The 26,065-nt window shown below is 40.5% G+C and overlaps 1 protein-coding gene and 1 long non-coding RNA gene across 7 annotated transcripts in view; one reads left to right on the forward strand and one right to left on the reverse strand.

Annotated features, from left to right (window-relative positions):
* Positions 1 to 2,193: 2,193 nt before the first annotated feature.
* Positions 2,194 to 26,065, reverse strand: part of HMGCS1 (3-hydroxy-3-methylglutaryl-CoA synthase 1) — a 29,321-nt gene continuing 5,449 nt past the window's right edge. The window contains exons 1-11 of one of the 6 annotated variants that reach the window (XM_044446217.1): positions 17,252 to 19,964; positions 15,923 to 16,380; positions 13,949 to 14,074; positions 13,307 to 13,471; positions 11,449 to 11,617; positions 10,107 to 10,277; positions 8,608 to 8,714; positions 8,233 to 8,358; positions 5,863 to 6,026; positions 5,354 to 5,398; positions 2,194 to 4,163 (exon numbers count right to left, since the gene is read on the reverse strand). In XM_044446217.1, coding sequence (XP_044302152.1) covers positions 5,381 to 5,398; positions 5,863 to 6,026; positions 8,233 to 8,358; positions 8,608 to 8,714; positions 10,107 to 10,277; positions 11,449 to 11,617; positions 13,307 to 13,471; positions 13,949 to 14,074; positions 15,923 to 16,380; positions 17,252 to 17,340 — 1,593 coding nt within the window. In that variant the 5' untranslated portion in view covers positions 17,341 to 19,964 and the 3' untranslated portion in view covers positions 2,194 to 4,163; positions 5,354 to 5,380. Of the gene's footprint in view, positions 4,164 to 5,353; positions 5,399 to 5,862; positions 6,027 to 8,232; positions 8,359 to 8,607; positions 8,715 to 10,106; positions 10,278 to 11,448; positions 11,618 to 13,306; positions 13,472 to 13,948; positions 14,075 to 15,922; positions 16,381 to 17,251; positions 19,965 to 20,965; positions 21,076 to 21,095; positions 21,189 to 26,065 lie in introns of those variants that run through there. The other 5 variants (XM_044446215.1, XM_044446218.1, XM_044446216.1 and 2 more) reach the window with 5 other exon arrangements.
* Positions 21,430 to 23,220, forward strand: LOC123031356. Its single transcript, XR_006416277.1, has 2 exons — positions 21,430 to 21,669; positions 22,809 to 23,220. It is a non-coding gene; the product is annotated as an uncharacterized LOC123031356 (long non-coding RNA).

The following is a 26,065-nucleotide window of genomic DNA, read 5'->3' on the forward strand; positions in this document are numbered from 1 at the left end:
ATAAATATATATAAATAACTTAGGTTCCTCAAAGGAAGAAAAGAGACAAGCTATAATGCAAGGTAAATAAGTGCAATCCCATTAGAGGCAACCATACAATCATTCCTGATGCTGCAGCTGTTGCTTTTGCCTTCTTCTGGGCCATCTCTGTTGCAGCTACACCTGTCTCAGCCCAAATTTGCACATCTGCAGCAGCCACTACTCACTCCCTTTTCTGAACTGCTGAAATTTTGCATCTTGTGGTAGCCGCAGGTATAAATGACCATGACAGGTATACCATCTCCTTTAGCACATGCACACATAGGAGAAAGCAGTCCATGAGACAGACACAGGCAGGAGAATCAAAACAGGTAAGATCATACAGCAGTGGGTAAAGATTCCCTTTCAGTTAATTCATTAGGAGCCTTGGGAAAGATGATATATTGAAATGTACCACCAACATTTCAACTTCAAGTATAGCTTCATTGTAATGGAACAATTTGTGGGCCAAATTAGATTGGCATTCATCACCAAATCAGCTTTAAAAAAGAGACCTAGCCTATTATTGTCAAAATCTGAGTAGGGAAGTATAACGTGAGCCACTGCTAGGGTCCTGACTGATTCCTTGGAGGATCCTCCTGCCCATCCTATCTAGACTTGGTGCCCTGCACTGGCTATTCTAGCCTGTAGACTAGAGCTAATTAAATGCCATCTTTTAATGTAGCCCTTAAAAGTGCCTTTAAAAGCCCTTTAGAACCATTTCTATAAGAATGATTGCTGTTGACTAGGAAGTGCCTTTCCCCAAATTTGCTACCTCCAATGTGTTGAACTGCAATTTCTGTAATTGGCTGGCAGCATTGTGAAGAGCTGAAGAAAAGCATATATGCTGCACATGAAGAACCCACGTTTAATCTTCATTAACCCCAGGAAATGTGGAATTGGTAACCTTTTAATATGCTACCTCCTGCTCTAAGGTTTTGAATGTATATAAAATCAGCACTACTGAGCTGGATCCAAAGATGTCCGACTGCTCATGGGAGGAATCTGCATTCAGCACAACTTTCCCAAGTAACAGCTGGGGGATGGGGAAAGATTTCTGATTATTCCCTTTCCGCTCTCCAGCCTCTCATGCCATTGCAGTCTCCGCGCATCCCAGCTTTCTGAGTAGATTGTTAAGAATGAAGGAAGGAGTGCTAGGATTCCCCCTTGTATAGGCAGAATCAAAACTCAGCTCACAAATTCTGGAGCCAACCCAGTATTTAAAAAAAAATGTATGGAAAGCATATTTACCGAAACAACACTAGTTATCATCCAAAATACAGTCTAGACATTCAAAAACAAAAAAATTAGGGTTACAATCGAAAACAGATCTAAGCTATCCAGGCTACAATACAGTATGAAAGAGTGAGGAGACTAAGGCTACAATCCTCTGGCTCCTAGAAAGGCATCCTGGAGCAGCATGAGTGAGACAGGGCTGTGGATGCTCTGGTCTCAGAGCTCTTTCCACTGGTCTTACGGCTTACTCTGTCCAAGTCCCTTTCCCACCTGCTATTCTACAGTGCCTGAGCAAACTCAGGGAATGGCTTGCCTGTCTGTCTGTCTGTGCACAGGTCTGGGTTTAAAACTGTGCAGGCAAGAGGGTTAATTTGATCAAATGATTCAAGTTCAAATTAGAGTTTCATGTGATCTTAATAGGTGTAGGTAGTTTATTACACAAAAATTTAAATTTATTTATTTTGAGAGCCTGTGTGGTGCAGTGGCTAAGAGCAGAGGACTGGGACTTGGCGACCTAGGTTTTAGTCCCCACTCAGATATGGAACCAACTGGGTGACTTTGGGCCAGTCACACACTCTCAGTCCAACCTACCTCACAGAGGTGTTGCTGTGAAGGCAAGACTGAGAACATGAGGAACATGATGTAAGATGTTCTCAGATTTTTAAAAAAGAAAGAGGGATATAAATCTTAATAAATGTTTCACCATATAGCACAAAAACTAAAACTATCCAAAACAAGTACAATCATTTTTAAAGAGAATACATGACAAGACTCATCCTGTTTTTCATATTCCAATTTCAGCACTATTGGCTTAGATGAGGAAAGAGCTGATAACTCACTCCTTAATTAAATCTGCTTTCTGTAGGGCCTTCAGCTGTATCTCACAGTCAGGCTGATGTGGGGCTAAAGCACAAAGTATGACTACATCAATACAGGTAATTCAAATAGCTCAATGTTTATTTTACAAGGCATCTGCCTCATTGGTTGTGAGGTGTATAAAGGTTAAACTGTGTGCTACGGTTCTCAGCATGTCCATTGCCTGCAATGGACTGAATATGCTTCCAACAACGTGTACACACAGCAAGCTCTGTCACGTGAAGCCACAGCACTTAGACCACTGGTTTCTCAATGCATGTTACGTCAAAGCATTTGTACAATGCGATGTACAGGTGTAGCGATTATCAATCCAGAGTCAGTGATATTTTTTAAAAAACAAAACATAACACCAAACCCCGTGCATCTTGTAACACTGCACAATATGTACCAATTCTGCAAGTCTTAATAGACAAAGGTTTTTGTAGCATGTTAACGCAAAATAAAAACAGGACAGACTAGAAGTTTAGTGTAAATGCAATATATTTTACAAACCAGGAACCTTCTTTCCCTTTAAGTCCAGTTCATCTAGGCCCACCCAGCATGCCAGTGGACACCCTCAGAAGAGCCCATATTCATACTTGCAACAGGTCTAAGAAAATCACGAATTGTTCTAGAAGAGAGTAACTTGGAGCTCATAAGCCATGTCCCATGCCCAGCCAGGTGCTTGACCAATACCCCTCTTTTTGCTACAGGCAGTCAACTCGGGAGGCTTATCAAGTGAGTCACAACTGGTGAACTATGTTCAGCTTCAGGGTTCACCAAGTGTGCATGCCTGTTCTACAGTAAGTGATTTGAGGACTGCAGCCTTTGACCATTCCTACAGAAATGAAAATGGAGCTTTAAACAAGCTGGCAATATGAAGCCACATATATATCAATGCAGAGTCACACCTATTTGTTGCAGAATATCCCCAACACACACACAAAAACTGCCTTGATGAAGAAAGTGTTCCATGATCGATCCTAGCTGTTAGGATGCACATTTGACCAAGTCTTTGTTCACAGGAAACTGAACACGAAAAACCTGCTCTCGGGTAACCTTTATAAAAGATTGCACAAGAGAGGTACAAAGGAATTCATTTTTCAACTATTTCTAAGGTACCAAGAAGACACTGTTGCAATACTCTGCCATGGGGAGAGGGTGTGGGGAGGGGCAGAACGGGCTGTTCACTTGTAAGGCATGCAACTTTTAGCTTTACTAGTACTGAAGAAGTATCTTTGCTTATGGTAGAGAAAATGAGGTTTTCAAGTGATAATATACTATTGGGACCAGATTCACCTGTAGATCACAGACATCCACCTTTTTAGGATAGGTTTAGATTTACAACAGAACTGGAAAAACTTTCTCCAATAAATAGCACCTTGACAAACAAACCCACTGCACCCTTCTCAAATCCAAGGAGTACTTTGAGAGGCAGAATAAAGTTTGTATTAAGAGGCAGGGTGCTTATCCTGTTAAGGCACACAGGACCCTAACATAAAAGACTAAGGTGACACACAAAAGGTTTTAGGGCACATTATTTTCTCTTAATAATGGCTTTTTAAAACAAAAAAGAGCTGCTTCCTTTTGGGAGGCTATTATTACAAATTTTAACTTTTATTAAAATGGGTGGGAGGGGCAGGGCAAACACATTTGAAGTTTTCCTGAGCCTATATTACAGTACCTATTCCTGAACCATGCCTATTTAAAAACAAACAAACATACAACAAATTGTTTTCTCAGAAAGAGCCCTTGGTAATTTCTGTTCCAAGAAGCACAAGAACTTTTAGTGTTATGAAACTACACATGTCAACAAACCGCATCAAAAGACAGCGCGTCAGGATTAACATTTTCATGCTCCAACTAAGCAGTACTGTACAGCAGGATGTAGGTAATATCTGTTAATCCCATGTACATCTCCACCTCCCTCATTTTTTCAATTCCCACCTCACAGAGGTGTCTTAATGTTCTCCATTGGAAAGAGAAACAGCAACTACTTCAGAGTCTGTTTTTGCAGGAATTCTTGGTACTTTCTTGGCAGGACTAGGGATGTGCTGTGGAAGGAAGGAGGGAAAGCTGCAGATTAGAACACATTAAAAAACACAGCTTCCTATTATTTTACTCTGTTCTGAAATAAATTAGACAAGCAGGAATAGTAATTTAGTAAATGCTTAATCCAGACAATTCTCCATAGTGCAGTACTAATTTCTATAGAGCACAATAATGGACTCAACCCCAGTCAATATCTAGGAAGTTTTCAGAGTTGGACCAAAGAGACATTATACAGACTTCAAGATATGCTTGAGAATGGCAGTGTTCTCATCTGAGAAATTGTGCAAAAAATGTTAAGTTGCAAACATCTTTTCTTTCAAGTTTTTAAAATTTGGCATTTTGCAGCGGGTTGGTAACAACAGTCAAATGGACAATTATCTGAAATGGAGATGTTATTCATCGGAAAAAAAACAAAGATCATGTCCCAGACTTATAGTACATTAATGGTAGTGAATAATTATGACTTAGTTAATTGTCAACAGCAGCAGCATAAAGCACTTGGACATTATTTAAAATTGGGAGAATGAAAGACATTTGTCATTATTCAAATTTAGTGGAAACCAAATCTTAGTTTATGGCCACAGAAGCTAAACAAGATTTATAGGATAAATACTACGAAAGGAAGGATGCTTTGCCAATGCTCATTTTTTTGCATCTTTGATTTGCTTTTGCTAACATTTCTAGATATTAGGGCAGGATTACTGAGATTATGTATAAAATTTCAGATACAGGTTTATAGCAAGGATTAAGGTTAACTTACTGAGATTGATATATTAATGGAGAGCGGGGCTGTACAACCTTTTCATCCCTAAAAGCTTCAAACGATGCTAGCTTGGGAGCTGTGCAGGCACAGTAATCCTAGCACAGATCATGCTATCCTCACTGTTAACAGCAGTGAAAAAAGAGTGATCGGTATGTGGATTGCAGGAAGAAGCACCCATGGAATCTGCAGTTAAAGCCTTGTGGTGAGCCCAACCTAGACCTCAGACTGTGTATTTAAGGTATAAAGGAAAGATCTTTCGTGATTGTTTTGTCAGCTGCAGCAAAAATTGTGGGCAGGGCACACTGCAAGAGCAGAGAATTTAAGAAATGGCAGGGAATGGGGGTGCGTGAGACCATATTAAACAAGCTCAGAAAGGGAGGATATACATGATTTCACGGGGTTTATGTATTACTGAAGATAGTAACTTACTGGAATAGCAAACAGAGACATACTCCGCTACATGCGCTTAATATTCTGTAATTTAGTTTTGTAACAAAGAGAAATAAGATAAAGAAAAGTTAGCAAAGAATGCACACTTTTGGAGGGCTGGTCCACATATAAGGGGGCAGGGAACCATGGTTAAAAATTGTGAGGAAAACCCAGCTTTGTGCACTTCTCTTTCTCTAACAGTTTCTCCCCCCCGCCGCCCACGTTTATGTGTGCCTTAACTTCAGCGAACCAATCTATCAACACTGATGTTAACTACACTTAAGGCTCCCTGCTTAACCAGGATGTGGAGTTGGATAACATTCCCACTTAAAAACTGAAAACGGGTAAGCCTTAAGCATTGTTATCATTCATCCACTGTATTCATGATCCATGGCTATGAATTCAACTCTGCAGACTGCTCCCAATGTCTTAAAACGCAGCTGTGAGATCAATCCTGTTATCTGTGTACCTGCCCTTGGACATTAAGAAGGGGAATTTGAAGACCATACCTCATGAGCAAGGCCCAGATGAACCACTTCCACTCCAGCTTCCAAAGGCCCATCACCCAGCACAGGGCGACGAGCATAGGTCCGTCTGTGCTTTTCATCTACTCGCACCAAGTACCATGTTCCTTCACAGAGTTCATTCACTGAACATTGTGGAATATAGTTCGCTATGAAATAATGAAAGGCAGAACTTATTAAGCAGCTTACTCCTGGTATGAGCTCAATCTACATACAGTTTGTTAAGCTTCTTGTTCCTTTTATCTTTGCACTGAAAACAGATTGGTGCCACACTGGAGTTCACTGACAGGTAGTAAGTCGCGTTTCCTCTTTCAGTGACTCAAAAGTAATGTGAAGTCTCGCTCTCTCACTGTCAGCTACCCTCCAAACTGTGAAGATGCAACGATCCTTCCTTGTCACATTACACTGGAAGAGTGGAAACTGAAACCACAGCACCTCAGTGCTTTCTAATGCAATACTAAAAGCTACACAGTAAGATATCCATGCATATCTTGGCATATCTTCAGCTGTTGTTGTTCAGCTGAAGTCCTGAGAAATTAAGAACGACTCAGGTCTTAATTACAAACTATTCCTTGTTGGCTCCATATGAGAAGGTTTTGCTTGCTTGATCTGGGCCATGTTGTCTTTTTTTAAAAAAATATTCAATCTTTTAAAAAAAATATTTAATCTTATTAAACAAACATAAAGCAATTAATATAATCATAAGCATAATTAAACAATACAATAAGAGCAGTGCTACCTCCACCAGGACCAATAAATCATGCTACTTAATGTAAGATCATTTATTAATTCAGGTTGACCCACTTCTACACCCTTTCCAGAACTGCAGTGACTCTTGTGATGGTTCACACCCCTTTCCTTTTGTTAAGACAAATTCAATAAACAGTTTCCAAATATTTTCAAAATTATTTTTACTTATCAAACCTTTTTCTACTTAATATAACAAGTTAACTTATCATTAATACCTATATTCCAAGCTTCTTTATACCAGTCGTCTAATTTGGTAATCATCCTTTACTTTCCAGTTCCTTGCTATTATCAATCTTACTGCTGTTAATACATTTGTCATCAATTCTTTAATATTTTGTCCCACTTGTTCTCTAAATAATGACAGTAATGCTAGGCCAGGGTCTGCTTCAATGTTTAAATTCAATATTTTACAAATTTCTTTGAAAGCCACTTCTCAAAACTCATTTATATGTTTGCACTGCCACCATATATGGAAATATGTACCCACTTCCCAGTTGCATCTCCAACATATATGAATAATATTTCAATGTAATTCAATTTAACCAGCGTTAAGTACTATTTCCAAACTAACTTATCAAAAAAATCTCTTTAATTTCTTATTGACATACATTTTAAAATTCTCTTATCCCACTATTATTCCATCCTTCAGTACTAATATTTCTTTTAAAATCTTTTTCCCAAGACTCTTTAAGAGGATCATATCAGTCATCCCCTTCTAGTAGTATGTTGTAAATTTTACTTGTCATTCCTCTCATCCACATATCTTGTTTTTCTTTCTATAAAATTGTATCTTCAAATTTAGTATATGCTCTACATTTACCATTTTTCTTCAACCAATCTTTAGTCCATTGACCAAATTACTTTATCCTGTACCAGTACTGCTTGGCTAATGTCTTTACTCTTCATTTTCTCTAACCAGTCCTTCAACCTAATAACATGTTTACTCTTCAGGACATCCCTCAAACTACTCAAATTCTCTGGGAATCTTTCTAATTCCATAACTAGATATAATGGCAAAATCAATGGGATAAATATGTCCCTGTATTTATTCCAGATTCTGATCATATTCTTAAAAAGGGGATTTCCCATCTTTTTAACCATTTTTATTATCTTGTTGAAGAAACATATTTAATAAGGATCCCATCTACATCCTGACATTTTAATTTACCTCATATTATTTTATACAGCTGAAATATAATATTTGGTATATGCCTCATCTGATTTGCTATATAATAAAATTTCACACTGGGAATATCTAAACCTCCTATTTTCTGGGGCACATAGAATCTTTTTTTATGAACTGAGCTGTCTAAGACTCTTAATCCAAGGTTTTACAGCTATGGAGTAAAGCATCGTTTTATGAGCCAATTTCATTATTTAAGAAATAATGCTTACTAGATGTCTGCTCTAAATTTATGGCAGACCACTAAGCTCCATCCGAATAGAGACAATGGGTTAGAACCAGGAGTACTCGTATATGGGAGCAGATTCATGACTTGGGGCTTAATTTAAATTACAAGTACAATTCTATTTATGTCAGCAGATCTACTTCAAGTATGGCTATGAATGGATCCAACTAGGAGCAGACTCTCTACCCCCACTCACCTAAGTGATGAGTCTCTTGTCTAAGCAGCATACGCTCCGCAAACACTTCTGGTGCGATACATTTCCTTGAATCAAGCCTTGCTTTCAGATCAGAAAGACTTGCTGTTATTTTATCCAGGGAAGAGCCTGCAGTACAAAATAATAATTTATGATAGCATTATTTCTACCTCGTGCAATGTTAACAAAAGTTAAATGACTCAATGTTTAAAGGAAAAGTTAGGAAAACATCTTTGTTTCCTTTACACTTTAAAAGAGGGGATTCTCTAGTGTTCTGTATGCACTGCAAATGGAGATTAAACACTGGCTGTTTCCTATCATTGTGACTTTAAACATTAGAAATGGTTGTGCAGAGCACATCTTCCTGATTTTACTCACCAGGGGTTGCATCTTGGCTAACCTTGATGGAGTAGAGGGTAGCAGCAAATCCAGATCCGTAAGAGAAGACCCCAATCCTCTGCCCGGCCAGCTGCTGAGGAGAGTACCTGCACACAAGAAAGAGAGATGTCAGCAAGAAGTACATCTGGGAAAACTGAATGAAAGATATAAATTCTTAGTTGTCTATAGAGTTTATTTGGTTTGCTCTGTCCAAAACTAGTTGAATGAAATTTAGGGCCAGCTGCTTCTGGTAATGAGCTGACTCTATCCTAGGCTGCCTGCAGTGTCATTCCTTCTTTCCTGTTAGCAAAGCCATTATTTTCAAAGGCAGATTTTAACAGAAAGCTATTTTTCTCCTGCCTTACACTGAAATTACTGGACTCTCCCCTTGCCCCAGACATACACTTTTCTTCCAACATGCATGGATGAATTATATTAAAGCATTCATTGGGCCACATTGCTACGTTTAAATAGTTATGACACAGCCAGGAGTGGGCAGCCTTATTTCAAAGGTACACAGATGACTTGATTTGTATCTTGCCTTTCTTCCAAGGAGCTTGAGGTGGAGTTGATGGTCCTCCTGCCTACTTTTATCTTAGCAGAAACTCTGTGAGGCAGGGGAGGCTGAGAGAGCATGACAGGCCCAATATCACACACTAAGTTACTTGGCTAAGTGGCATCAGGCCAAATTTGACGTTGCCACAGCTGTGTGAACAACACATTTGAATTAATGTAAACTGTTTTGTGGATGCCGCAAAATACCACTTCTTGCCCAATACCTGACACCTACATTATTTGAGAACTTTTATTCTGCAAGTAGTCACACTCCAGATTTTATTAACACAAGTATGTGTCATACAGATATACAATGAATGCCCAGCTGCCCTAACCTTTTCAATGGCTCTGCATACTGGGTTATGCACAAATTTAGGTGCATGTAACTAGGCTGCTGGGACGTTATCTCCTCTGCACTGCTGTTCTTCTGCTCCCACAAACATGTTGCACAGAGGATAGGGGAACCCTGCTCAATAGGCTAAGTTGGAGCATGGGGAGAGAGGGGGAAATCTCTGAAAATTAGGCAACAGCAACTGCAAGGATTCCCCCTCTTCTCTCCACAACATAGCCTATCCCACTCAGACTCTCTCAACTCTATGTGTTGAATTTTTATGAGCCTGAGAAGACAGGGAAGTCTGCTTCCAAGATGCAAACTACCTTCTTTAGATAAAACTCAATTTCAAAAGGCAAAAAAGTGAGGTCACCCTCTGTACCTGGAATTCTATGTCCTCTGGCATAGGAAAGGTTGGAAAGGTCCCTCAATGGAAAAATAAGGCACTTTGCACTTGCTCAAAGGCACTCTACTTACTACTAATTTACAAAATGGATGTGAAAGCAAGCCATGGTTCAAATTATACTTTTTTCTTTAAGAATATGTTACCTAAGTCAAATCACTGTAAGACCCACACCTCAAACTTAGTTTTGCATCCCACCATCATACGTACTGAGCCAGAAGAGAAGCAAGACAGCCATAGACTGAAGGTGTGTACATATTCCCATTCTGATTAGAAACAAGCAAAGAGGCTTTTGTTTTTTGGTTGAAAAGTTCAGCACTGGCTTTCATGAAAGCTTTCTCCACATCTCGGTCAAAGTATGTATCTTCCAGTTTTACGTCTCTGCAGAAAGAAGAGAAGTATTTAGAAGACATGGTATATCAGCCTTTTTCAACCTTCCTGACCATTAGGTATTGGGCTGAGGAAGATGGGAGCTGAAAGACAGTTCAGGAGACTTCAAGACTAGAGTCCGATATGGAACACACTGAATACCTAGCATCTGTACTATTTGGTATCTGACATTTCCCCAGTTTTTTTAAGGTATCCCGACTATCCACACCCCCCCCCGCCAATTTCCTTCAGTTATTCCCATTCAATCAGATATGGCAAATGACATTTAAAAGAATGCTCAGCTTCTATCTGAGAGGTCATATGCTGCAGTATTTAGTCCCAACATAAATTTTACAATGTTCTCATTTGGGCAATTATCCAAAGGGTCCTGCACCAATGCATGAGGTCACTTCTGCATTGCATTCTGGCACACCAATAGAAGAGAGAATTCTTCCATTAGTCATATATTCTTCTTTTGTCTGAACTACTTTCAGTGTAGTTCAAGATCCTGGCTTTTCCCCAAGATGGTAACAATAATCCCACAGTGCAGGTGAAACAGGCAACTTCAATTAACTGAATACTACCACATTGCATTTAAGCATGAGAAGAAAGGAGAAGAGAAGAAAAAACAGTTGTGTGACAGGCAAAAGTCTTGTTTTTAACTCATCTTATTATCCCAACATATGATTGGACAAGCCAAACCAGTAACTCCGTTAAAGTATCATATACAATTTTTGCATTTATAGTAACAGAGTAAGTCTGCAATCCTAAACTCACTTATTTAGAAATAAATCCTACTGAACAAACAGAGACTGAAGCATAGAAGCTTCCTAAATAAATAAATAAACAAGTTTAGCATTATGCTACAACACAACTATCCCTCTAAAATAACCATTATTAAATAATTATTTTAAATAAGCAATGTGATTATGGTTATGGGAAAGAGGGGGGCCATGCAAGCAAACTTTTTTCCTATTTAAAAATTTCCCAGATATCTTTGCATAAGAGAAATGTTACCAGTGTTTCATGCATCTTTCAAAAGTTTTCATATTTTTTAAAGATATACTTACATAATCAGACATATAAATCATCAAAACATCAATGTTTTGCTATTTTAAAACACAGGTTACTTTTTGTGGCCTCTCTTGAATTAAGTATTTTATTTAATTTGAAAGTTTCTTACTTAAAGGCTTCCAAGCCACTGTAGATGTCATTTTCTTTTGTGGATGTCTGGTCATTAAGAAAGTCATTCAGCAAAAGACGAGCAACTGATTTCTGTACAAGTTTGCAGTATGGAGAATGGAAGATCATGAAGCCAAAATCATTCAGGGTGAAATCTTTGTCAATTCCCTCTGGATAGGAGGAGGAAAAAAGTTAAGCTGATATTCTGCCAATAGATTCTACATGCACTTACTTGGAAGTAAGAACTGTTGAACATAACAAAGCTTTTTCCAAGTAGACATGCAAGTTTACTGTTTGTTCAAAGCCTACCAATGCTAGGAAACAGTTGAAACCATTTTTAAAAGGCAGTGTTTACAAGACCTGTAAAAATTTGAAGCCCAATTTTGCAATTTCTAGAATGCTAACTTATATGCCTGTCAGATACATCAACTATTAATCCCATATACATATGCTACAGTGTAGAAATAAGTCCCTAAGGGCACAATATCTTACTGAAATGCTACCCCACTAGATGGAAGCCTCTGATTTCAGAGCCTTCTGATAATTCAGTGCCCTGCAAGGTGCCTGCCAGCGGAGTAGAGGTTTTTGCCTCTCTGTCCTCCTTTACAGAGTTGATTAAATTTTCACTCTGCACTGCTGCTAAGTTTGCTTCTGGTCTTATTTTTATATTGTAGTTTTAAACTTTTAAGTGTTCATATATTTTATTGTGTCGTAGGTTATTAATTGTTGTGAGCCACTTATTGGGCAAACATTTAAAATACCAAACAGGTTTTAAATAACATAAACACAAAGACTAAAATGCCTGGGAAAATAAATGTTTCACCTAGTGCTAAAAGGACCACCATGAGCTCTGCAGGGCTCATCCCACAAGTGGTGTTTCTTAACTGAAAAGGCCCCCTTCTTAGGAGCCATCCATCTCTCTTTATTTAGTGGGGGCTGCCAGAGAAAGGTCCACTGAAGATGCTGTAAGAGTGAGAACAAGTATACATGGGGAAAAAAGGAGTCATCATGTAATCCAGTTCCAGGCCATTTCAGGTTTTGAATTATAACATCAGCAACATCTTCATTGGGCCTTGACTGATTTGACTAGATAGTCCTCTGAGCCTGTTTAGTAGAATTGTGCTACCAAGAGCAAAGACAAGTATGATCCACTGCACTGCACAGCCTATCCCTTCTCTTTTCTCCCTTCTTTATGTTTGCAACCTTCATTAAAGTCTCTACCTAGAAGCCTTCTATAGCACCTGGGAGGGATGGATAGGTGCAATCCACACTGGAATCTCCTCCTCTGCAGATAGAGCCCCATTCATTAAAAAAAGCTATCCACTACTTTCTTTTTAAATGCTCAGGGACTACACACAATATTACAGTATTAATTACTGTAATATTACATTTTTATATTACATTTCTATACAACGCAATAGACAATGTTCTCTGGGCCAATTACAAAGATTAAAATCTTTAAAAATACATTGTAAAACCAAATATGTATTCCTTGAAGCCTGCTATTTAAAAGAAAAGGCCTTTCCTGATGAAAAGGAAAATCTGTGTTACAGAAAAAGAGTAATAATACCATCCATCCATTACTCATCTAATATAAACAGTGGGGTCCCTTCACCCACACCCAATAATACAGAAGTTGTATCACTGTAGTAATGCAGAGTTGCTATGTGATTAATATGATACAGGCTCTTGCAGTAAACATTTAGATACAAGACAACATGTTTCAGTAAAACAATGCTGTGCAACAAATAACTTTTCAACTTTTGGCAAATATTTTAGGTATGTAATACTTTTCCAAATGCTGTGGATGAAAAAACTGGATCCAAGAATAAAAGCAAGCCCTTGGCTCTACAACATACCTTTCTGCCACTGAGCTCGGATCTTCTTGCGATACACAGCGTAGCAGCAATCTAATGCACTGAGGTAGCATTGTATGGACAGTTTCCCATCAACCACAGGATACTCAGATACCATATCAGGTTTATAAAAGTCATAAGCATGCTGCATGTGGGTCCCACGCAATCCTAAGGAGAGAAGCCAGGCTTAAAGGAGATGATGCAACTTATTAACATACTTCTGAGTTCTTCCTATCTTAAGGGACCACTTGGCAGAATCACAGGTTAAACCAAGAGGAGTAAGAAGCAGTGAAAAGGGAGAGTGTTTCCACTTTTGAATATGGCCTGGAAAAAAAATACAATACTAACATGCTTAGCAGTAGAAAGTTATTTTTAATATTACTATAAACTAGTCCTGGTGATAATCTAGCAAGTTCACCTGCACACCTGCTGCTTGAACAAGCAATCTACTTGTGCAAGGAATGGAAAAGTGAAAATGTAAAAGATCCTGCTTTAAGTAGTGTAAACATGAAATCACTGGATGATCCCTTTTGCAGATGGAAAAGGACAATTTAGCTCTAGTTTGCTCTTATATTGTAAGCACAGTGTGCTCATGCAAATTCTACAAGTTATTTACTGAGAAATCAGTGCAGACAGAACACTAACCTCTCTCAAAAATAAGAGGTGCATTTGGACCCACAAGCATAGCAACAGCACCAGCTCCTCCAGTTGGCCTGGCATTTCCAGTAGCATAGACAGCGATGTCTCCAGCAACAACAAGTGCATAACGCCCTGCAAAATGCAAAGAAAAATTGAAAAGATGGCTATTAGACTCTTCAGGTGTGGCAAATACCACATTGGGTTGTGCATGTAGTTTGAAGCAGTGCCACTGAATTAGGTAGGATGTCTGAGTTTAGCATGCATGTTGACCTTCAGTCTGCTCATCAATTTGAAGCTGCTGCCACCACTAATTAACATATACAGTATCTAAAATAGAGCTGTCAAACCTCTTTCAACCACATACAACATCAAAGATGCTCTCAGGGGAAAAAATGGAGCCACAGGCAAGAGGGGCTGACCAAAATATGAAAAAATCAGCATATTTTAGCTTAAGGTCTTTCCTTCCTTGAAAGAGGTGTTCAAGGATGGAAAATATTGTGAAAAATTGGCACCTGGGGAAGATGATAGGGAAGGAGGGGTGTGGCCATTTGGGGAACTCAGAGTTCTGGACTGGGACCTGGATGGCCCAGATTTGGCCTGAGATATAACACCCCAACTCAGGCTTACAAATTACTTATGCATGTTACTACACACATCCTGTTATGTACATCTTGTTATGTACTTCTTTAGTTTGTAAATAAGCAATAAATCTTAGGGGATTTATCTGATGGCACCTGCCAGAGTAGGCAGCTAACACCACATGGAAATGGTACCAAAAAAAAAAAAAATGGTTCCAGGTCCCAAAAAGGTTTAATGCTGCATCTGCAAGTTCGGACTAGGGCATCCATGCTGATTCCACCAGCCTATTTATGTTGCATCATAAATCTGAGGGTGAGCACAGTTGCCACACAGCTTGTACATAACCAACAGATTAAAGTTCTCTATCGGAAAGCAGCTTAGGAAATCAGGTCTTTCCTAAGGGTACTCAATGAGCTCACAATGCAGCAAGATTTGAATTCAGGAATGAAATCAACTTTTTACTTTTCAAACCAAATACATTTCTAAAATGCATGCCCATTTTTCTTCCTTCAGTGCTGCAGTTTGAAATTACTAATATGTGATGTGCTAGTTCAGTAGAAAGAGATTTAAGTTTTATTGGGCCATGAGCTGTTTCTTGTGTTAATGTACTATAGTATAGCTGTAAAAATCTTACACAAAGTTGTCCACTGCCTATGAAAAGTTGGCCACACCATTCTAAACTAGTTAATTTAAAGATAAACAGCCCTCTGTCTTTTTACTCTTGTTAAGATAGTTTCTTCTTACAAACTTGGCCACGTAACCAATTCGCCCAGCACAACAAAATGAATTGCTACCAACCCCCACTGAAATCAACATGATTTTACACTCAGGATCATGTCCTCATTCCACAGTAAGGAATGTAACCGACTCTGAATGACCTTTTTGCTGGAATGTTGTTCAACAAATACTGTGAACAGCAACTTGACAGCAACTGAGTTTTAGCCATCTCTCTTTTTCAAGTGACAAGAAACTAAACAGCTAGCAGCATTACCTCTGCCAATAGACTAACAGGTAAGCTCACAAGACATAGGAAAGTACTTTTTATCCCTCACTGCTCCATGATACCTACAGCAGCAGTGTGGTTTAGCAAAGGTTCCACCTTATGCACTTCTATTACTCCTATTTTCCATCCTTCAGCCTGCACATTACAGTCAACAGTTGAGGTGTGCACTGGAAGAACTCTGCCAAGGCAGCATTATTATTCCTAACCTGTTACAGAGCATTTTATTTGCCGTGTTTTGACTTGCATGGGTACCACTATGCATTACAGAGACCCTTGGGAAGTGCACACTAGCTATTAGGATATCAGTTGTCCACCTGTGTTAGGTGTGTTTTACCACCCTCACTCTTTGCTTTCACAATTTCTCATAAATGTTGCTTACTTGAGATAACTAAACTCACCATCCCAGGAACTGGATTCCACCCAGTTAACAGCATTGAAGAGTGCAGCAGTACCTCCATAGCACGCATTGGTTGTATCAATGCCTTCCACATCTGTGTTACCAGAGTCTTCAAAAAGCTGCATCAGAACAGTCTTTACAGATTTGGATTTGTCAATGATTGTCTCTGTTCCAACTTCAAGTCTCCCGATGCAGTTGTAGGAGAGATTGTTCCTCTCCATAAGCTTTTGGACTACAGTGAGACAAAGTGAATTGATGTCTTCCCTATCTGAGCAGAAGCCCATCTTAGACTGGCCCAAGCCAATGGTGTATTTCCCTGCATCCACACCATCAAATTTCTCTAACTCTGCCTGGTCAACATATTGGGAAGGAAAATAGATCTCCAGTGCAACAATTCCCACATCTTTTGGCCAGCAGGCTTCAGCATTCACAGGAAGAGATCCAGGCATGGTGGTGTAGCTGAAAAAAAAAAGTTATCAATACTTAATTGAATAATGTTAAGGCAAGTGTACCACTTGATCTTATGCATATTTACTTAGATGCTAGGATTCAGTGGCATCTAAGCCATTATAGCCATTCACAGGATTAGAAGTATTTTGATAAAATTTCTCTACGCTCTGGTTAGGAAGCAGCAGGTATGCCAACAGTTAAAAGCAAACTGCTTTAAGCTACTAGAAGTAGATACAAGTATGTGTGTTCAGGATTTCAGGGAAAAGCCAAAAAATAGAATCTGACACCTGCAGCACAGACCACTGAATATTGTGATTGCAGGACTACTGATTTTGAAAGATCAAAGTTACATCTATTGAAGCAACCCTAGCCACATTTGGACCAACATCCACATGGACAGAATTGGGGTTGCAACCTTGCAGCTTAGCCTCTGTTGTAGTTAGCCAAGAATATCCCCCACCAATGTCTCTCTTTGTCTGGCTTTACAAGGAGGAAAGGAAAAGGGTTTTCCTCTAGCATCTGACCAGTCTAGGCTAACTGTGTTCAAGTGCAATTTCCACCTTCCCAGTCAGCAGTGGCATGGGTGGGAGTTCTGGGAGCTGTAATCCAACACATCAGGAAGGCATTGTAGAACATTTTTACATCATAGTACAAGTCTGTACAGATCTGTGTTGAAAGAATGCTTCACAGACAAGTATAACTGCTCCATTTAGAGCAAGAAGATAACTCTCTTCACAACTTTTTAAATCAACAAGCTAGTTATCCTGGTATGAATAATACCTTAGATAACCTCCTAAGACTTTACTCAACAACAAGAGGCCGCACCTTGCAAGGAAATAAGTTTCAGTTGTAGTTGTTGTTTTAAAAAATAGTGCCTTACCAGGTTTCTTGTAATAGCACTGAAGACTGCAGTACACATAAGCTAGCCTTCCTCAAACTCCAGATGTGTTGAACTGTAACACTCAGCATCTGGGAAATTCTACCATGCTAGAAGTTGTAGTACAGCACATGTTGAGGGCACCAGGTTGATACAAGGGATTTTTTGTTAGTATGTCATTGACTAGTAGTTATTTTAAGATGAAGGTAAGATAGTAATTGCTGGAGGAATAGGAAAAATCAAGTCTTGCATTTATCCTTTTAAGTGCAAAACTAATCTAAAGCTGTTCCTTTGCAATAAATTAATGTGGAGCATTCATTCAGAATTCAACAGGTGAACAAATAGCAACTGAAAGCCACCTTGTATCTTCATGAGCACAAAGTTCATTTTTCTCCTAACCATGAACTGCAGCAGTGGGAAAAAATGCCAAAGAACTTCCACACAAATGTAAGCTATTTTACAGATAATTGCAATTATCACAGTCTGGTCCAACAACTATGCAGAATCTCTAACAGAAGTCTTTCCTTATCCCACTGCTCAAAGAGTCTTGAGCAGCGAGCATGCTATGAGTGAAGCTTCCTTGGATTTAGATTTTAAAAAGAGGCAGTTTCAGGAATCAACAGCATATGGTGTCACTGAACCACAGAATTCCAGATAATTTTTTGCAGCAGTTTCATGCATGGGTTAAATAGCATTGTGAGGCAAAACAGAATCCTGATAAGCAATGCAAGCTAGAAGCAAGCAACTTATCGTTTGCAACATCTGCATCCTTCACCATGGGCTATGTGGGCTAGCTCTGATCAGTACTAAATGCCAAAATACCTGGAGGATAAGTTGCCCATCCATGCAAGTTGGTCAATGGCCACAGTGTCAAACAGGAGTCCCACAACTGTGTCACATCGCAGTTAGGCAATCCAGAAAGTGGAACAAAGCTATCAGTAAGGATAGACCCATTGTCATGATGACCATGAAGTTCAGAACCAATTCCAACATGTTCCACAAACCTATTGGGATTTCTGTGCTGAATGCACTAAGATTCCGATGTAGCTGGATGCAGGGGACATTGTGCTCATGACCCTCTGATACACGGAAACACATTAGTCCTGTATGTGCTGATGAACTTATGCATGGGGCTAGTGCATCAAGCTAATGATGGCGTCAACAAAAAGAAAGGACTAGAAGGGCACGAAATGAAACATATAAAACCAACAGGCTCATGTGCTGTTGACTATGCTATTAATGTCTCCTTGGCTAACAATCTGCCAGACTACCACCCATGCCAATCAGTGACTAAGACATGTTTTTGGATAAGTAGATAGTATGGAACATTATCTTGAATGGCCCCACTGGTAACAAAAATGACTGGTAACAGAATGGAGCATCTAGCTTCATCTGAGAAGAAGACTGAAACCTCTCCTATCAGTTAAGAATCTGCTCACAGCAACTTGCACACTCCATAACTGCTATAATTTAATCTTAGTCCTGGAGAACAAAAAACAAAATAAAATAAATCCCAGACATCAGTTTAGTTGTTCACATGTAATCTGTTACAACCTTCCATTGCAGAACAATATTTGGGAATTCTGTTAACTTTGTGCAAATGTTTCTTTGGAAACTACCTGGAAAGGCTTCCAAGTCTATTAAGCCACTTGGCTTAATTTGATCAGATGTTCTCATTTCCTGGTCCTACTTACTCAATCTCTCCCTTTCCATCCTGTCATTCCCTCTGCACTTATTGCTGGGTCTCAAATCACAGGCAAGACTGACTGCCAGCCAAACAATTTGCCTTTGCCCTAGTCAATCCTTTAAGATTCATAAAGTAGTTTGCTAACTAAGCAAGGATACAGAATAAGATGGTTGGAGGCATGTTCCACAGAGCCAGAACGACATGAAGTGTCCACGTCTTGGACAGCAGTTATTGCCTTATTGCTGGCTCCCATTAAGAAAGGCATTTATTAGTCACACACACACACACACACACGCCTAAAACAGCCTTCCCTCACCTCATCTGATGTTTTGCTCTGCAACTCCAAGCATTTCTGAGTCTTGGCTATTCTAACCATGGCTAATCTGAGTTGCAATACAAAAACATCTGGAGGGCATGAGCTAATATTTTTAGCAAGTATTTTGGCCCTCCTAGGAAAAATGAGGGGACAAAAACCTTTAAAGTCGGCCAAACAAAACTTTTTAAAACAATCTGTACTAGAACTTACTGATATACCACTTTTAAAATAAAAGGATAAAAATTTTGTTTGTCCACACAACTATTACCAACAAAATTAATGTTCCATACATTATATCTTGCCCTAAACACCAGAAACCTGCCTAAACAAGATCTGTCTTCAAATACTGCAGCAACCCTGACAGTCTTACCAACCACACAATTCTGACAAGAGACACAAAAGTGTAACCTTGACAATCACTCCCAACATACATCTTAACAACAAGGCAACAACTATATTACTAGAAAGAAAATAATACAGGTACACAACAAATGGTGAAGCCTTCCTGTACTGCCAAATAAAGGATCACCAATTGAAAATTGGTCTGTGGGTAGTTTAAAATTGCCAGAAAAGGGTAGGAAGCAACCTTAAACAAAGCACATAATGAAAGCAAAGTAGCAAGTAGACTCCACAGTCATACTAAAAAGCAGAGACATCACCCTGCCAACAAAAGTGCGTATAGTCAAGGCTACGGGTTTCCCAGTTGCAATGTATGGCTGTAAAAGCTGGACCATAAGGAAGGCTGAGCGCAAAAGGATTGAGGTCTTTGAATTGTGGTGCTGGAGGAGACTCCTGCAAGTCCCTTGGACTGCAAGGTGATCAAACCGGTCAGTCCTAGAGGAGATCAAGGCCAGATACTGAAGATGAAACTCAAATACTTTGGCCACCTAATGAGAAGGAAGGACTCCCTGGAGAAGAGCCTAATGCTGGGATCGATGGATGGCAAAAGGAGAAGAGAGTGATAGAGGGTGAGGTGGCTAGATGGAGTCACGGAGGCAGTCGGCGTGAGCTTAAGTGGACTCTGCGGGATGGCGGAGGACAGGAAGGCCTGGAGGAATGTTGTCCACGGGGTCGCGATGGGTTGGACACGACTTCACGACTAACAACAACAACAACACTCCACAGTCACAAACCTACACTCAATTACATGGGAGTAAGTCTCAACTGAGCACAGTGGAGCTTATTTATGAGTAAGCATGGATTGGAGTACATTGTAAGCTTTTTTGTGGGCTGTAACCTCAAGGGGTAGAACTTGTGATTTGTACACAAATGGTCCTACATTAGATCTCCAGCAGGGGAAAGAAACCCTGGAAAAACCTGGTGCCCCCAGATGTGTTGGCCTACAGCTGGGGATGCTGGGAGTTGTAATACTGCACATCTGACTGGGCAAAGCTAGTAAGACAATAACTGCGCTGACTGGGCCAATAGCCTGACTCGGGCAAGTTTCCTACATTCCTAAAAGGGGACTCAAAATAAAAAAAGAAAGCATTTAAGGATCAATTTCCTTCTGGAGACGCCTCCCCCTAGCTTTCTTTCACCACGCAGTTCGCAGATGGACCTTTCCTGATAGTACACACTCTTCCATCTCCCCTCAGCCGCATAAAGCCCTTTGCCTCAGCTTCTCTCACCCACTGCCATGACTGGGGGGAGGGGGTGAGAAGACCATCGGTCCGCGGCCCCTTTCCAGCACCAGCACCAGCACCAGCACCCTTACCCAACTACAGCCCCTCGCGCCTGTCGACAACCCTCAGACACAACTCCTCAGAGAACACGGCCAGAAGGAGCGCAGCCGTCCTTAGCCTGCTTCCGGGAAGGCCCCCCGCCCGCGCCCTCCGGCCACTCACACACAGTGAAATCCCATCACCGGCTCCGGATCTTCAGGCACGCATCGGGGTAAGCTGGCGCGCATGCGCGCCCCACGCGCCTTCCCGACTCTCAGCGCCGCTGTCACCTTGAAGGCAAGAGCGGACATGCGCGCCGCCCTCACAAAGCGGCCGCCCACAGCGTTCGCTCGACGTACTCCGTCCCCGTGCGGCACGCCCTTTCTCGTAAAAGGGGCTTCGCAGCATCCTCTGCCTATGGAAACGGCGCGTGCGCGTTCCCTCTTACCCCTCCCACCGGCAGCCGAGTAAGCTCCCGGCGCATGCGCCACTTTCAGTCCCACGAGATCCAGGCGGCGTGGATCGATGGAAGAGGCGCGAGCAGGCGCCGCTCGCTCTGCGTTTTGCCCTTTCGCTGACTGGTCAAAGGAGGTGGCAACGGTACAAAAGTGTTGCGTGTGCTTCTGTTCCTACACCTTTCTCCTACCTTGCAATGAGACAACACGCCGCCAAGGCTGTTTAACACGATACGCCGGCTTAACGCAGGCCTAGCACCCAGTGCTGACTTCCCGATACGTATGTGCAGTTCACGTTTAAGGTACACGCGCTTAAAATATTTCAGGTGTACACCCACAAATGGGACGTATACAGAGGGGCCCCGTTTGCTTGCTTGGCCCTGAGCTGACCTAACCAGGCAGATAAGATTTAAATTACTTGCAAAACTGCACCGTCGAAATGCCGGGCAATATTATTCACAAGTAGCTAATGCTGTTCGGGTTCTTTCTATTTTTCTGATTTTGTATTTCCATTGCAATATTGTCTGCTTTAAGAATTGTTATAAAACGCCCAGAGAGCTTCGGTTGTGGAACGGTATAATGAGCAATTATGATGTGGTGCTTTCTTTGTGGTAGTTCAGTCTCAAAGCTGATTAGTTCAGCTGTGACCAAAAGTGCCTCTTATGGAAGTTACTTGAAATGAGACTTCATTTACAATGTTTATATCTAAGAGATGAGTTTGGGAAGACCTTTAGCCTTCAAGCCACCTGCTGCTTTGTTATGGGATTGGAGAACGGTAATCTTCCTTTTGCATGACAATGTGTTTTTCTCTTCTTGCCTTACATGCATGAGCATCAGTATAGATTTTTGAACAATCCCCTTAATTTCAGGAAACCATCAGGGGCATTTAATCCATGTTTTGTAGTTGGGATTTCAAGGTAGAACCCAGCTGACAGGATGTCTTTTTTTAAGAAAATTGCATCAGAGCTGGGTTGATGCCTGGAACACAAGTTTGGTTTCTCAGATTTTGAGAATGTCTCTCCCTACCCCCACTGACAATTAGAGAAGCTTAAGTTTTTGCTGACTGTTATAAAAATGTGGGTTGGAACTGAAAACAAAAAATTGAACTTCATTAAGAGAAAAAAGTGAGCACATGATATTATGTGTCTGAATGATGCTTCTGATGCAATCAGCAGATGTAATGCTGATTTAAATGTACAAAACACATAGGATGTGTATTAGAATACCTTCAGCTGTCCAGTGCCTACAGCTTTAGCAGGTAACAACTCTTGAAGAAACTACAGCAGGAAAGTGTAAATGCAGGGTGTAAGATTTAAAACCAGTAGGGTTGGATCAGGTATTTGTTCTGACAGCCAAAGAAGAATCTGATCAGAATTCCAGTTGGAATGCACTTGCTGTCTAAAAGGAAGCAATTTTTGTTGATTCTCTCCTCTCTCTGCAGCTGCTTGAACAACCGTCCCCATCATTCCAGAGGGGCCCCCAGCCCTCATAGCAGATCCACTGGGAAGGGGGGATGAACCAACAAAACTCAACTTCCACCAGTGTGCTTTCCCCCCTAGATCAAACTTTCCCATGAACGCAATCGTGAGTTGCTTATATTGGACCCAAACCGCTGACCTGGTTTTGCATGGGTAAAGTAGCCATGGTAAAGTGCCATGCGTGCTGGGTGGGATTTTGCAGCCACAGCTTATCGTGACACTGGGTTTATTCAAGGGTAGTTCAACCTTCACATAACGCATGGTCCCCAGGGTCATACAATATTGTCTGCCAAGCAGCCCACTGTGGATTATGGGATGTTCAAATATATGAACTGCCTGTATACCTCTGCTTAAGAATAAACCTTTAAAAAACCATTTTCCTTCCATTTTTAAGAAAGACGTTGCTTCATTATGAAAGGTTAATCACATTCAAACATATAGCTGTCATACAGAAAGCCTCTGTGGCTGAATTTTGTCAACCGTGTGCTTCCAGTCACAAGCCTATGTCATACAAGTTTCTTAATGTGCTATGAAAGGGAACACTTGCCACATCTTAAGAAATAACCAAGTTTCTTTGCAAAGTCTGTAGAAGGTTCCATCAGCATGCCTGGCTAATTATAAAGGTATAACAGGGATTATAAAATGTGTTACCTATAATGTATATTAATATGCAAATAAGAGTGGTACGCTACAGCAACAAGGTACAGAAAGTGAACTTACCTGCACTCAACCTTTTGGCTACATGACAAAATGTCAGGCGTGATTCAGATGAAAAATCCTGCTTGTTTTTATGAGGCCTGCATTCAAACACGTGCCTGGCCTGTGAGAAACAGGTTGAAGCAATAGCCTACTCTCCACTTTTCCGTCAGTATCCCAGCCATAGTCACAAACATAGTACCAGTGGGTAAAAGGCATAATTTCTAACCTTATTTTGAGGAAGAGTATCTGTTATCTGCATGGCAACTTCTGTCTCATAAAAAGTTCCTCTTATGCATTGTTTTCCATTCTGTATTGACTGATTTCTCTACTATCACTCTCCCTTTATCCATTGTCTTGATTCACTGTAGTTAGCCAATTTAATCATCAAAGAGTCAAATGATGGCCGTCACTGTTTCTGTCCCTGTCTTTGCAATATATTTATTTATTTAAAACATTTCTATGCCGCCCCCATCGCAACAAAGCCTCGGGGCGGCTCACAAAGAATACATAAATACATACATAAATAATGATAATATAACAATAAAAAAATCGTTTAAAAACCCCCGGTGCATTCTTGGCTAAAAATTTTAAAATCCTAATTAATTCAATAATTTAACAATTAAAATAAGTTTTAAATAAAAAGGTCTTAGCCTGGCGCCGAAAAACAAATAACGACGGCGCCAGGTGGACCTCTCTGGGGAGCGCATTCCATAGAGAAAGCCCTCCTCCGGGTACTCACCCTCCTAATATCATTCACAGAGGGTTCCCGGAGAGGGCATCTGTTGCTGATCTCAAGGGGCGGGAGGGCATATACACACACACACACACACACACACACACACACACACAAGCTGAAAAAAAAATTAAAGCTGGACAAGGTTACAATACTCTAACCTGCCCTAATTCTGGAGTCAATTCAAAGTGAATTCAAATAAATTTATCACAAAAAATGAAGCAATTTGTCCATGGTGAGCCAGAAACTGTCCTGCTCTCCCTTCTCTAGCAATCTGGTCAAGACCACAATGGACCTGATATCCTGACCAACCTCACATGAATGTTGAAATACCCCAGGACAAGACATATGGGATGACTCAGCAGCAGCCTTCAGCTTGGCCTGCCTAGTTTAAGAAAGGAGATTGTTCAGCAGTGAGTTGAATGGTCCATGGACAGAATCCCTATGCTGTTCTGGTCACCCAAACACAGCAGCACAGACTCAAAATTAATAGATTGCAAGGTGGAGCATCTGGGTGGTAAAACAGTTTTCTTCCACTGTTGCCGCTCCATCCCTGCCTGCTCCCCAGCCCTCACCTGCTGTCTCCCAGAAGAACCTGGCAGGCAGAGCTAGGTGAGACACAATTTCCCTCCCTTTTCCCTTACTAAGCTTTCTATGAAACATCTCCTGTCATCATCTTTATCCAGAACAGAACCCTGAATGAGTGATGTTTTCCCAGTAAGGGACCTGGTGTTAATGAATGTGACCTTTACACCAGAAGGGCCACCTTCACTTTGACTGTGGCTTCTTTTGCAAAAAGAAAATGGCAGTGTATCCTTCTTTCCCTGAAACAGGTTGGAATCTCCTCACCATACCTTCTCTTGTTCTGTGCCTTCAACTTATCTCTGACTTGTGGTGACCCTGTGTACGCCCGTCAAAGTTTAGTAGCCATGCCAGCCCAGCTCAGCTCATCTGAGTTAAAGCCTGTAGCTGTTCCTCTATACAGTCAACCCATCTCTTATTTTGTCTTCCACTTGTCAGTTAGCATTTGAATAGTTGTTCCCAAATCAGCTTCTGTTCCCCACTCTTCAAGGGACATGTTGTAAAGCTAACTGTAGCACTATTAGAATTAACTCCCAAGAATGCAGGTTCTAAGTGGCCAAAGTGCTAATTTAAGCAGGGTGGATAAAAATATTTTTAAAATTTAAATCAGCTTTTGATTGAAATTGCATTTTTAAATAAAATGCTCTTTGAGCCTTCTATTTCAGATATACTACAGTCCAGAGGTTAGAAATAAAGATTAGTTTTTAATTATATAGCATGAGGCTGTGTGTTTGTGCAATGTTTAACTTTTTTTGTAAATGAATTCTATTAATCCATTCACAATGCCATGCACTTCCAGAGGTTTCTATAAGATTATTGGACAATTTTTCTATCTAGAAGATATAATCAGGGATGCTTGGTTTTGCACTTCTCAAAACTGTGAATTTGTGTCTACAGAGATCACATGCCTCTTCTTCACAACAAAAATGTTATAAAATAAACATACCGAGTTAAGGGAAAAAAATTAATCCCATTGTTCCTTTACAAATCTATTTACACAGAATCAACCCTCAACCCTTCAGCACAAGAAGCTAAGTGTGAGGAGGGAGGGGCAAGCAGTAAAAGTGAAATCTTTTGAGCAGAATAATCTACAAATGTTTGGATCTTTTTGTGTACAGCCTGATCTTTTGTATACAGTATCATATTACTCTTTCCCTGGAGGAGAAAACCTATAATGGCAGCAGGGCATAAAACAGACCCAGTTTG

Source organism: Varanus komodoensis, unplaced genomic scaffold, assembly GCF_004798865.1.
Source record: "Varanus komodoensis strain SLA01 unplaced genomic scaffold, ASM479886v1 scaffold5, whole genome shotgun sequence".
NCBI classification, from domain to species: Eukaryota; Metazoa; Chordata; class Lepidosauria; order Squamata; family Varanidae; genus Varanus; species Varanus komodoensis.